Raw genomic sequence first — 13,663 nt, forward strand, 5'->3', positions numbered from 1 at the left:
TTTTCGGCTCATTAAGATGCACAATAGTCTTGTGCGTGCGTGCTGTCTCAAGAGCAGTGTTCTATTAGGAAGGAGTGTAGACAACAATCAGACAGTACGAGGCGATGGGTGGTTAACTCTTAAATATTAATAGCAACTAAATCCCTGTCACTAGCAGACGTCCTTTATTCGAATGAGATCATATGAAGTCATCTTCTCAGAATGGTTCGTTAATGTACTGCTACTACCAGGGAGACATGGCCATATTAGTGTTCAAATGCTGAGGTTGTCGATCATATATTCCGGATGGAGCCGAGTTAAAGTTGGTCAATTACAATACTTAATAACCTCCTGTTCTGTATCTCTCTGTGGTTGGCCAGGGCAGGAAGTCCCACCATAGATATTGAGGATAGTTCGGAGAGGTGTGGTACGTTGACGTACTGTTGATAATTTGGTCGAGCACTTCGTTGCGTCGCTGCGGATCTACCTATTCCAGTCGAGATTAGGGGTTATATCAATGAGTGCGATCATGTCGATAATATAGTATTGCATCACTGAGTCAAAGAATGAGAAGTTTATTGCGACCGGTCAAGCTTTTGGCAGGCACGATGGCATTTCTCTCATCCGAGATCTCTCTTACAATAAATAACAAATTTTTGGAAAATCATTTCACGCAGTGGATGTCCACACGTCAAAAGATCAACATCATAATTCAATGGAGTTTCACGACTACCCGTTTTACCTGTAGTAGCCGTGAAATATGTTTTCCGCCAGCGTCTTTCATATCACGGATGGAACTCCAATGTTTTGATTGATCCTTGTTATATCCAAATCTGAACTGTTTGCTGAGTGCATGCAGAGCGACAAAGCAAGCAAGGAGTAGAATCGAATATAGCTAACTTTGTTCGCTGAGCATTTGCAGTTATTACCTTTTTGCTGAGTTCATGGTCGCTGATCCGGAAACCGTTCAAGACACTACTACACCTCTTCATGTTGATAGAGACGTGGAAGTGGACCTCTCTGTGTGAGGGATTAGTGAGAGCTCTCATCAATGAGCTGGGTAGTGATAGGTATAAGAAGTTGGCTGATAGTATCCATCCACCTTATCAAAGCCCATCTGTTCTACTAGACTGCATGGTCGAGCAAGTCGGTGCTACGATTAGGAGTAAATCCGCGGGTGAGTAAATTGAATGTTACGATATGAAGTGTCGGAACATGTGTTCGCTGCTCTTAAGTGAGATTGGGAGTTTTCTGACTGACTATACAGGTTTGCATGTGAGCTCGGTAGAAGTGTACTAAGATCAATAAAAATTACCCTAAGTTTACTCATTATATTATAACTAATACATGTAGTTGACCATGTGCATATTGCCAACGCTATCGATATGGTCACCTTATGAAAGAGTTTTCAAGATCAATTCATTGATCGTTGGAAAGAATGTAATCGCGGAGCGAAGCATATATCCGTGAACACACCGTTTGGTCTTACCTCCTGTCTGTGCTAAAACTGCGGCTCTGCTATAACGATCAAAGAATGATCGCGTCTGAGATTGATCAATTCAAGTTGTAGTTCTCCATAGACTCCGAAGGTTAGTTGTTTTTGTATGACATCGAATATAGAAGTCTCAATAGGATCTATCGCATCTTGACTTCACTCCAGGATATCAAATTTCGTGGTCCGAAAGTCTCTAGTTTGAGGATTTTTACTCTTTAATTGATAGTCATAGCGCTCTAATTCCTCACGGACTTCTGATCCTGATGGAAGGGTATTCTCATCTGTCGTAGGTGTAGCTATCGTTGGTGATGAGGAATGTAAGAGACACGAAGCTCGAAAGCTATCCGAGTAAGGGGAATGCGTACTCTGAATGGTTTCCCCGGGACAATACGTCGTCGCTTCATTATTGCTGCATATCTGTCGTTGCTTACGCTGATATTTAACTTTATCGGTATGATTCATATAATCTTATCTATTTATGATGAATAGATGAATAATCAATATTATTCATTTGTAGATATTTTATATTTGGTTGTTCGTTATTTTATTATGGGTGATAGTTGTAGTGTGTGTCAACTTGATATGCAAATGTGAAACACATGTTATTTCCCGAGATTAGTGATAGTGAACAAGTTTCACACGGTTGATGTTTATAGCACTATCTACATGAACTATGCGGTATAGTTTCAGATCGATTCTTATTAATATTTCACAGTCGCATATGAAATTGGCTAACACTCTGTAGGTATTGAATATTATCATAATCACGTAGTATGTTATACATAAACGATGAATATATTAAATATTGCGATATTCTATATTAGAGTTTCACCCTAGTGATATGAAAAGACTAGTGGAAAACATATCTCGCGACTACTGCATAGTGTGAATATCCCCGCGTTTTTCACCGAGTTTCACGCCACTTCACGCGAAACGGGTGAAAGTGCAATAAATTACTCCAAGGAAAAATCGCAGGTATATCGAAGCAATAGCACAAGACTGGGGCGTATCGAAAGTAGATAAGAAGTCCGATACTGATGACTCCGATACGAATCCTTATCACCATCTGGAGGATGCTGTTGTGAGTTTGGCGGTGTATATGTTCGCGTATTTGGATTTTGTCAGCTTCCCAGTTTGGATGATTTGAAGTGTCGTTTTAGAGGTGTGGAGATGTTTGGGCATGAAAAAGTTGATGCTGTCGCTAAGAGGGTGAGGACGGGATACTGTTCTTGAATGGTGTGCACTTGTTAAGGAAGAACTGTATAATATAATCACGATAGAATCCTGGTTCCCTCAGCTGGGCGTAGTAGGAGTTCCCTGAACATATTATATTTCCCAAAATGTAAGGATATCGCTCTTCGCCGTCTTATGAAAGGGTCAGTTGAAGACTTCTATGCTGTGATGTTATCAAAGGTATACGATTTATCTAACGATCATGCGACTATCAACGATAACATCACAAACGATTATCATTGGAGTTTCACGTGAGGTGGCGTGAAAATCGGTGAAAAACGCGGCGATATTCACACTATGCAGTAGTCGTGAAATATGTTTTTCACTAGTGTTATTCATATCACTAGGGTGAGACTCCATTGTGATAATCGTTTGTGTTGGTGGTCATTAATACCACACTGTAGTAGTTCTCTGCTCGAGTACCTTTTCACTTACTGCCACTCCTGCTAACGTTCAGATGTAAATGTGTATCAGGTTGATCATTGTTTTCGTATCCCTGCCACTCCAACCGTGGGACAGTCGGAGCCTCTCACTGCTGATCAGAGAAGAGCTCTGAGGACTAAAATAGTAGGTGGGGAAATTCCATTATCAAAAACGGTTTGGTCTTTATCTGGAAATATGATATCCAGAAACGACGTAGAAAAGATGGCATTGAAGCCGATTTGAAAAATCCAGAATAAAAAATGGATCTTTGAAACGAATGAAGAGACTTTTTCGGAAATATTTTTTCCCACGAATTTCTTTCTCGGCCTCAGATTCCCTTCATGCCGAAGCGATTGAGCCGGGCGTCTATCGAAAGGCTGTTGCTTCTAACAGAATTTGCCAAGTTGATGAATTCCGTTACAACTGTCAAAAAAGGGCACGTGGGAGATTGCAGTTTAGCGTGAGGAACTTGAATGCTGTTGTGGTCGATTCAACGTCAGCTCGCTGATCGACCGAACGGTGTGTGAGAAGATTCCTATGGGGTTGTTGAGGCAGCGACTTGGTGCGCTGATATACGGCAGGGCGGCGGCTGAGCCCTACCTAGTTACACGTTACTGGTCTAGATATGATGCTACGCTTATTGCTATGTAAGAGATATGGAAGAGTCGTATATGCAATGTGAGATTATATGGTCGACTATACGTGTCGGTGACAATATGGAAATTTTAGGGTATTCTCCTTAGTCCTGTAAGCGTTGGAATATATGTTCACTTCCCTCAACTGAGCTCAGGACTTTACTTATAGAGGTTTATATACGAATTCGGGTGAAATATACAGAAACTAGTGATAATTTCGCAAAGTTTCCTTAGAATTTCCCTGTTGTCACCAACACATGTGGTTGACCATGTGCATACTTTCTCACGCTAGTTCCTGTACAGCTCAAGCCGTACGTAAACTCCTAAGATTAGTGAGAAAACTCGCGAACCCAGCTGGAGGAAGCAAACGCATATTCGGACACTGTTTGTATGGCGATGATGATTAGTTATTATCCGACGCCTCCAGGAAGGATGTGTATGCATACATGGAGAGAAGAAGTTGAAGTCGGTGAGGAAAAAGAGGAGGAAGTGAGCAGGAGTCTGGGATTATATGCATATGGTCAACTACGTGTGTTGGTGGCAAACTTCGTCGCGAAGTTTGCCGGGCAAAGTGAAAATTCTGGAAGAGGATTTGGGGAAATTCTTTCTGTTTGTTGCGCATATCCACCAGAATTCGAGTAAGGAAATTTCTGAGCTCAGCCGGGGGAAGCGAAAATGTATTCCTGCAACACTGGGTATGGTTTTTCCCTATAAAGAGATAGACGTGTGAGCAATAAGGCGTCTTAGATTAAAGAATAGTGATATAGTTTATCTCTATGACGATTATCAAGATATGAAATAATCCAATTTGTATAAATTCGTAATCATATGAACAATGGAGTTCCCCCGTTTAATGCTAAATGGCGTAATACTCCATGTTATCACAGAATGTATATTTTTCCGTGATCGACAACACACTCGTTTCCCACACAGTGAATCGTAAGGAATATGTTTTTCACTAGAGTTCTTCATTTCATGGGCGGAACTCCAATATTCTGATCACGATGAGATGATACTTATAATGTAAATCATGAATTGTTCATCATAAGGAATATGCGCTAATGCTGATAATATAGTTGAAGTGTATACCTTATAGGAGTCAGAGCAGAAGGAAAACATTTGCAGGAATTACGGTAAAATTGTATTAATATTGATCATACAAATTACAAGCTACTCAAGGAGTTTATTATACGTTAATGTTCCAAAGGGTTTATGGTTATTGTTAGGAATTAATGCAGGAGGAAAACGAAGTCGATGCGGATGGCGAGGCCGCGGAAGATCCAGATGTGGATTTGCAGGCATCTAAGGTAAGCAAGAAAGGCGGCCATAATAGAGTCTATGGTAAACTCTCAGGGTCCTCAGTATGAAATTCGGGAAGCCGTTGAGAAATGCTATGTACCAGCTGATGGGAGTGTGATTATTTCAACAAAGTTTACTCGTAGGGCTTGGTTTTACGTTATGGTTTGGTGAGATATGTCAGGTACGAGTGCGATCGGGAAGACCCCTGTCGACTGTGATGCGGGTAAGTGTTTTTGAATCGATTTGATTGAAAATATATATTCGCTCGCCTCAGCTGAGCTCAGGAGTTTCCTGACTTATTAAAGTTTGCATACGAATTCAGGTGGAAGTGTATAGAATTCAATGAGAATCTCCAAAAATTTTAGAAGTTTGACATTGTCACCAACATATGTAGTTGACCATGTATGTATTTTCGCACATTGAATTTGGCACTGTCTCCTCTACATTACCGAATCTGGGTCAGAGATTAGGTTCCGTAGGGTTAAATTCTCAGATTTATCAGATGAGCTCAAAATGTTAGTTTTGGTATCAGCAGATGCTTTTCCCCATCTCGTTTGGCTTTTGGCCGTGTCTTCTGAGCTCGTTCGAGCAAGAACGACATATTTCAGGTGCAGAGGAGAAAGCGATGGAAGAGGAAACCCTGGTAGCAGGGGAGGAGGGGAACGATGATGATATTCAGCACGAGGATGAATTTAACAGGTGGGGGTTACTTCATGATGTTGATCTTTCACTGTATGTGCTTTAGGGAGCTCATATGCAGTAGACGAGTTACGAAGGCATTTGTGAAGGGCTGCACTCTGAGGGTTGGGGAATCGTACGTGTCGTGCGTGTTTGAGGTGAACAATTTCACGGTTGCTCTTCCTTCCAGTGTGGATATGTATACATGGTCTGCTACATGTGATGCTGACAATATGATAATTGTCAGAAATCTCGTTGGTTTTTGTACAATTTTAACTCCTGTAATTCGTGGGGAAACTCCTGAGCTCAGCTGAGAAAGCGAACATAATTTCTCCCAACACTGCTTTCCTCCTCACGGATGGGGAAGTAGGATTTTATATTTTACCTGATCTCGTTCATGCAGATCAGGTGAAGTTGCCTTTTCGTTTACTGTGTGTTATGACACGAATGGCTTTCAGGATTCATCGCGCTTCACCGTCATCCGAGATGGAGGGAACGGCTTCGTGCTCATGTATACTCCTTTGAGAGCTACATGGGTTACACTCTGTCTTCATCAAGGTTGGCTACCTGTCTGTAGATACCATTCCTCGTTCGTTTCACAGGTATTGAATTGAAACCTCAAAAGGTGACGTTTGAGAAACCGTTGATGCGGATGGTCCCCAACGCTCGCTGCGGCGATCTAGTGTAAACTGTTAAGAGTGTCATTGTTTATTAGAATCGTTGTAGATGTGACGTTGAGAGAAGTAGAAGAGTATTTCCCAAGGGTGTTATCATGCGGGAGTTGACGAGTGGGAGGAAGGAGTTGCTTTATCCTGACGGTCAGTGAGAGATGAAATTACAATCATTGAAATCTGTTTTCACATATAGTCTAGGGTGATTATATTCATCACAATCGATGAAATATTAGTAGTTCTATATTAATACGAAATCGGCATGTTACCGTTGTTGGCACTATTAATCGCAGTATAGTATATACTATGGATATTAGCGTCGAACCACAATTTGAAGTGTAGTCGAGGACCTTGTGAGGACTGCCAGGAGGCGGGGGCCAGCATAGCTCCGTACCGGTTCCTGGGGATCATGCTAGCTCTTAGATATTTACCTTAGAGGATTTGCAGAGTCTACCAGACTTGGTAGATTTTCCCAAATCACGAGAATTCGGCGGTCGAAAATTGCAAAATGAAGTTTATTCCCGCGTATCGTGCATAAAGGGTAGCGTATAGTTGAGTGATAATAATGATTCATTACTAATGAGAATTAGAGATGGGAGTTTCGATTCAGCTGATAATATATGATGAGCAGGATACTCTTTGGTGATGCCCCTCATTCAGGTACGTTCAGCTATCGAGACCCGACTCCTGAGGAGCTGACCGGCTCGTTTCACCTTCTAGTAGATTCTCGTCCGGGGATGTGGATTGTTATAAAACCTAGGAGCGGTGAAATGTGAGGAACACCAGTGCGTGTCAATTTGATATGCAAATGTGCGACATTTCTCGGGATTCACAACTTGTTCACTATAGTTCGTTCTCCAAAACAACACACATTCTCATATGGATTGATACGTACTGTATATAGTGTTCTCCCAAGGTATAGACGCTGGAACCGTCCGCAGCGACCTGAGACTCTATCACAAGTAGTTGGTGAGGGAGAGGAAGAGCAGACGAAGGTTGATACAGAGTTCCGAGCGGCTGAGAAGAGGTGACATCTGGACTGTTTCGTGTTGGTGACGGCATCAGAAGAACTAGATTTTGAAAATAGAAATTATTTGAATATTTTCAGAAAATTCAATGGAGTTTCAAATCGAGTTTTAGATAGCGGATTTTGGATTATGATACAAATTTTTATACAGGTACTCTGATGAGATCGAGTGCTTAGTCCAAGGAGGTATGTGTGAGGAGGAACTCGACACGAAGGGTAGGGGCGGGCCTCTCCTGAAGATCTGTCATCAGTCAGCTCCAGTCGACCACAGAAAGTTTTCTTTCTCTTACCAGTGTTGTGAAATATGTTTTCTTTTCTCAGCTGAGCTCGGGAGTTTCTCCATAACATTATGGGAATCTACCTGCGACCGTGGTGTACTATATGCGACTGATTTGTTCAGCTAGGCTCACAAGTTTTTTCATTATATTGTACACCTCCACCCTGTATTGGGTGTTAAATCTACATACTATTCAGGGTAGAGGAGTACGAAACCGACAGACGAGAATTTTCCATGATTTTCTCATTCTCATCAGCACATGTTGTGGACCACGTGAATATTTTCGCACACTGTTTGTTGCTGGATCAGTTCCTTCTGTGACCCAAGTCGATCCTGATAGCGGCGATGAGATCGTCACTAATAACCTTGGCACGATGATTATCACTACGCGAGATGGGTTTACACGAACTGTAAGGTTGAAGATCGTTATAGTGGCGTTTGTCAGCTTCCCTCAGGTGGTATTTCCTGATCATACACGCATCATCACAGAGAGGCTCGGAGGACAGGAGGAAAGAATTACAATATCGAAGCTTGGGACGCCACTATGTAGCATTAGCAGGACGGACTCGAGTGAAATGGTGAGGTTGAGGCTGGGAGTCGTCGGGCATCGGGACGGCTATGAGCTATGGCTCCTCTCCTTCCTACTACTACTCTTGGTACTGGTATGTGATTGTAGTGCGTGATATCATTGGAGGACAGCTCGAAGATCTCCGTTGAATTTGATGGAGAAGAGAAGAGGGTAACCGTCGAGAGGCCAGATGCGGGAGAGGCTATCAAGATCGATGCGACTACTGGTAGGAGTAAATATATATGCTCGTCGGATTACTCTCTAGATCTAATGAGCCTTGATGATGATAAGGATGTTGTGATCATAATGGTGATACATCTAATTATACATTGTTCTTACATATATGAATCTCAATGTAAACATTTCTCATTCTATGATTCGGCTGAGGCCTGTAGTAGCATTCTATCCCACTTCGTCTTCTGAGGTGATAACTCCCAGATCACTCCTATAGCTGGCCATGTGAATGTTACTAATTCAGAACTTGTGGTTGAGATGGGATGTCGATATTGGTCGATAATGATAATCATTCTGAGATGTCGCCTCACACGGGTGGCAGTATCAATATTGACCATATCAAATTCAGCACATTCTCCGTGGAGTGGTATTGGTAAATCGAATCTATCAATACCGAATATTGTTGAAATTTCCAATGGCTATGGTTTCCACTACGGATACTCCTCCAGGTAAAACAGTGATAGTTGGCACCCCGTACGTTTCTGAATTCGTCGAGCATGCTGATGACGGTGGTTCGTTCATGTTGAGATGCGTCGATAATGAGAGGAATTCATTCGAGATAGATGGCAGGACGAACCGCTGTACGACCTTCGACATCGCTCGGGATCTGACAGTCATTTGCATAGGTTCGGTGAGATTGGCGACGTCGTTGGACGAATCGAAGGACATGCCTTCCCCTAGGCCTGGAGCGCCTTTAGCTGAGGTCTCACCTTCAATGACGGCTCTATATCATCCTGATAAAGACGTAGGTGGGACCACCCAATCTTGCTATAGATAATCTTTCTGTTTGCTTATAGACCGGTAATTGAACTTTAGAACTTCACACTGTGTCGCTTGTGAATAGTAATGGAGTATTTCGTATGTGTCTTGAAGAGATGGATGGAGTTGTCATGTACGAGGTCGAGATTATCATTACACTGTTGAAAGGTTGATCGTTTCCCTCGATCACCGTTGTAAAGTCATACACGTAGTCCATGTGGATATTGTATCGATATCATCTTCATGTCCGATCAGTTCCTACCAGCAGTGGACGGTTTATCTTCGCATCCTCCCAGGCTCATCGTGATATATGGTGATGGTATCAGTGAGGCTCAGGTGAGAGATTAGATATCGATGGAGCTCAGTGATTGCATCGTAGGAGATTCTGCCATCTAGGGAGGCTAGGGAGGCTCTCAGTGCTTCTGACCTTATCAAGGAGAGTGTGCCTATGGACCTGCCGATGGACGGATGTAGGTGGGATGCTGAGTGTAGCTACGGAATACCGAAGGCTTGAGGGCTCTCTGTTGCTCAAAGAGCTGTCACTCAGCTCGAGTTATATCCCGAAAATAGCTGTAGCCTCAACTAGTGGACATGACGATGATGTGAAATGTTGCGGCCGGACGGAGGACCTCCGTCAATGGTCACCTGTCGGCTCTCCGCAGCACCCTTCTGAAAGAGGTCACAGTTCCTTTGTCATTCCGGAGATAAATAGCAATACTGATCTAGAAGAGCATAGTTGGATACTACATAGTGAGCTACATAGAGGCTACTACTACATAGTCTAGCACAGAGGCTACAGAGTTACTGTTGGGTCTAGACCCAACAGTAGTAGACTACTACTAGTAGTGGTGGATCAGAATCTCCGGCAACCAACAGTCCACCTCTGTATGGTTCGCTCATCCGTTGAACGTATATCTGCGGAACTGCAGACAGAGACGATCGATCAGGCACGAGTCACTACCTTATCAGAACAGGGTGTAGTGTTGACTTGAAGACCCTGCCCATTCCTCACATTTCTATACCACCTTGTGTGAGTCGGCAAGTGAGAGATGGGGCGAGCTGTTGACCGACTACTGAAAGGCTGTGTCGTCTTGGTCAGGTGGAAGCCGTTGAGGAGCCGAACCCAGTGGTTACGAGACCGAGTGAGAAGTCTGATACGACTTGGATCCGACTCTCTGTCATTTCGGTTGAACACAGCCTAGTAGTCTCGTTTCAGATGAGTTTACAACAGTGAGGCATCTGATAGAGTATCCAGAGGTTGACCATAAGCTGATGCATGAATTCGAGGATGCCTGTACGCGATATGATGAGTGGATGGACGCTCATAGGTCGGGGGGATGCATTGGAGATCCAATCATTGTGGCGATGAGACTCGTCGACATGAGACATGACATTTTAGAGTCCCAAAACATGTTCATTCATTTCTCTAGGGGACTGCACGATGAGCTTGCCACCCGTATGCAAAGGGATGCCGAGGCTAAGGCTGCTGATAAGACGAACAAGAAGAAGAAGAAGAATACGAAATCATGGAGATGATAACATGACCGCTGATAGTGTTGTGATTTCGTGGATTCACTTGGTGTTGCGCACGACTCATTTTCTCGGCAGCTGTTGAAAGTTCAATGCTCTCCCAAGCCGATACGTTGAACCCATGCTTTCTGGTATGACCATTCTCGCGGTGTTCGGCGGGGCTGGTCAGTGGACTACAGAGGTGGCAGGCGGAGATACAGTAGCGGCATTTTCATGTGGTCCGACTGGACTAATCTATACCCATGAGAACGGTTTGCCGCATTATATCGCTCCCTTCCTGGCGTAGCGGAGGAGTCCGAGTTAGTACCAACTTTATAACAAATTATCAACTTGCACGATCCGTTGAATTCATCATGCATTCTTTGGATTGTGCATCATCTGGGGCTCCGAATACCAGGTGCATTCTTCCATGCTTCAATGAGGTTTTAAACACCGTCCAACCATAAGGACGCGATATCACTGAGATAATTAACGTGATTTTTCGTGCTGCTCTCAGGTAATAATCGTTCTCAGCCGCGTTGACATGTCAACCTGACATGCTCACTATCTCGTATGATTTTGGATGGTGCTTGGGTGTGGTATAGATTTCTGTGCGGAAACTGCCTCTCGGAGATGGTGGCGGCTGTTGGATGGGAATTTTATTCGAAGAAGAGGATTCAGAAGTAAGACTGACCTATTGTACCCTCCTCCTGCGTTCATTTGTATTATCGCTTTGTCGCAAGAAGTAGACATCCATTCTTCCCCACTCACTATAGATTATGGTGGCCTACGAGTCGTACCCTACGACTCTATCGATGCCGTCGATATCCGTCGCTTGTCTTTCCCAGCATCCGTCGATTCGACTGAATAATTTTCAGTTGACCTACGGGTTTCTCTTACTAGCAAAAATTCTTGAGAGGAAGTTTGCTCAGAGAGTGTGGGGGATTTGGCTTCTGCGTTGAATGAGAGTTTCGGCTCGAAACGTTCGCGAAAGGCTTTCGGGTTTAGGAGCTCGAGTGGTTTTGACCTCTGAGCTGATAGATTCCGTTCACGTCAAGTTTCTGGTCAGAAACTTATGGATTCTTCTCACGAGGACCCTCCACCGCACCTACCATCACGGTTTGACGTTCAAGTGACTCAATCGGCATATTCCAGCTGCATTGATTTTCCGATTATGTGCCAGGAACTATCTATCATTGTCTCCTCAAGCCGATATTCTTAGACTATATGGCGCTTGCGAATGGTGTGGTCTTTCGAGGATGGCTTGGGCTAAGGGCCGATCTAATCTCTTTTGCTATGCTCACTCGGAGTAGTCCACAAGATTGTATCATCGTGTACGGGGAATATCAGTTTTGATTTCTATCAGTATGACGACTAACGATCGAACGACAGGTGCCGGGAAAGATGCTCATGGATGGAGCAAAAAAGAAGTAGGTTGTGATTCATCGTCAGTGCTAGATTTGTGTACTTTCCTACCAGCTTGAGTAATTTCTGTGATGAGTCAATCATCGGCGCTATGATGGCTGTTGTTTCCAGGTAGAGGTAAAGTGTATCGATCTCGCGGCAACATGGGCAGAATGCACCAGGTGCCGATGAGATGCTGAGTACAGCTGTGAAGTGAGTACCGCGCGCCACGAAATGACGCGGAAACCTTTTGATGTACATGTTTATCTATGCCGAGCTCCCACTTGTGCGATCTAGCGGTTAGAAGCAAGCGCTTTGACTGAGAGCAGGGTTTCCGTAGATTGGCTGCAGAAGTAGTGGGCAGACTTGAGAAGGAATCAGCGGAGAAGGAATACATTGACGAGGAGTCGAGTGTGCCGAGCGTGGTAAGTTCAGCAGGATTATTGATACACGAGTAGCTGGTTGAGGACACCTTTGAGGACGAGTTATTGTTCGTATGTGAAGTTTACTGAACGCCGTCTCGTTGGTTGATAGGTCTCGGCCGCTGAGAAAATATCTCAGCAGGAGGCCCAGGTAACGAGAGAGATCAAAGTTGAGAAAATGAGAGATGCCGAAGGAGAAGTGGGGAACCAAGTAGGTCATTCCGCTCTTCGATGGGGGTTAGTTCCTGCTCCGATGGGTTTGACTGCCTTCTGGAAGGGAATTCATGCCCATTAAATTCATCGACAGTTTAGCCGAGTGGTCTAAGGCGCTGGCTTAAGGCGCCAGTCCGAAAGGGCGTGGGTTCGAACCCCACAGCTGTCATAGTATATCAATTCGATTTGGTATCTTGCTCATTCTCATAAATTAGGTATTTTACCCACTATCTCAGGGTCAGACCACATCTATGGACCCATATAATTATTTCCAGAGCGAACACGGTCTAAACTTCCTCGTTGAAAATCGGATTCTAGGCGTGAAGGTGAGTTACCAGATTCACTCGTAACGTCGTGACGGACCTGGGATGTTTTGTGGTATGCGCTGGTCACCGTCATCGTATTGCTGATCAGGTCGAACCATCGCAGCTTCCACCTAAGCCTCTACCAGTAGCAACAGGGGGGATCGATTGTCCTTGAGTCGTTACACTTGTCAGAAGTTGGAAGTTGTCGGCAGTCGAGAAGAGCGAGCAGCTTTTAGTCGGAGATCTCCTTGGGACCCTCTACTCCCACACGAATGGGACAAGATGGAGAAACTTGTCCAACAAAAGCAACAGGAGCAAGCTCAGGTTTGTTCAACTAACAAGATTTGTGATCACACGCCATAAGAGCTGCTGTCTCCTTTAAGGTAGAGGGAAGTGATACTGTTGAAGAACCGAAGAATTCAGGGTGTCGGGAAACTCCAGATGAGGTACTGATATGACCATCGGGGTCGACGGGCAATGAGTAGTATTCCTGCAGGTGGTGCTGGATGGAAGTCAAGGAGAGAAGGACGAT

General features: G+C 44.0%; 3 protein-coding genes and 1 non-coding gene across 4 annotated transcripts; all 4 read left to right on the forward strand.

Annotated features, from left to right (window-relative positions):
• Positions 1-2,147: 2,147 nt before the first annotated feature.
• On the forward strand, positions 2,148-3,387 carry Pmar_PMAR021604 (hypothetical protein; the record flags this gene model as incomplete). Its single annotated transcript, XM_002775068.1, has 5 exons — positions 2,148-2,152; positions 2,450-2,555; positions 2,600-2,683; positions 3,182-3,274; positions 3,337-3,387. The coding sequence occupies 5 exons, from the start codon at positions 2,148-2,150 to the stop codon at positions 3,385-3,387; spliced, it is 339 nt and encodes a 112-aa protein (XP_002775114.1).
• A 1,610-nt stretch (positions 3,388-4,997) lies between these two features.
• Pmar_PMAR021605 (hypothetical protein) lies at positions 4,998-6,568 on the forward strand (the record flags this gene model as incomplete). The annotated part of the gene is made up of 8 exons (XM_002775069.1): positions 4,998-5,072; positions 5,119-5,203; positions 5,246-5,287; positions 5,673-5,763; positions 5,810-5,900; positions 6,201-6,300; positions 6,345-6,426; positions 6,469-6,568. 8 exons carry the CDS (start codon positions 4,998-5,000, stop codon positions 6,566-6,568), a joined length of 666 nt encoding a protein of 221 aa, XP_002775115.1.
• Positions 6,569-9,521: 2,953 nt separating this feature from the next.
• Positions 9,522-10,814, forward strand: Pmar_PMAR021606 (hypothetical protein; the record flags this gene model as incomplete). The annotated part of the gene is made up of 4 exons (XM_002775070.1): positions 9,522-9,614; positions 9,658-9,748; positions 10,495-10,606; positions 10,709-10,814. The coding sequence occupies 4 exons, from the start codon at positions 9,522-9,524 to the stop codon at positions 10,812-10,814; spliced, it is 402 nt and encodes a 133-aa protein (XP_002775116.1).
• A 2,101-nt stretch (positions 10,815-12,915) lies between these two features.
• On the forward strand, positions 12,916-12,995 carry Pmar_PMAR021607. The gene has a single exon. It is a non-coding gene; the product is annotated as a tRNA-Leu (tRNA).
• Positions 12,996-13,663: the final 668 nt, after the last annotated feature.

The sequence above is a fragment of the Perkinsus marinus genome (assembly GCF_000006405.1).
Source record: "Perkinsus marinus ATCC 50983 genomic scaffold scf_1104296956762, whole genome shotgun sequence".
NCBI classification, from domain to species: Eukaryota; Perkinsozoa; order Perkinsida; family Perkinsidae; genus Perkinsus; species Perkinsus marinus.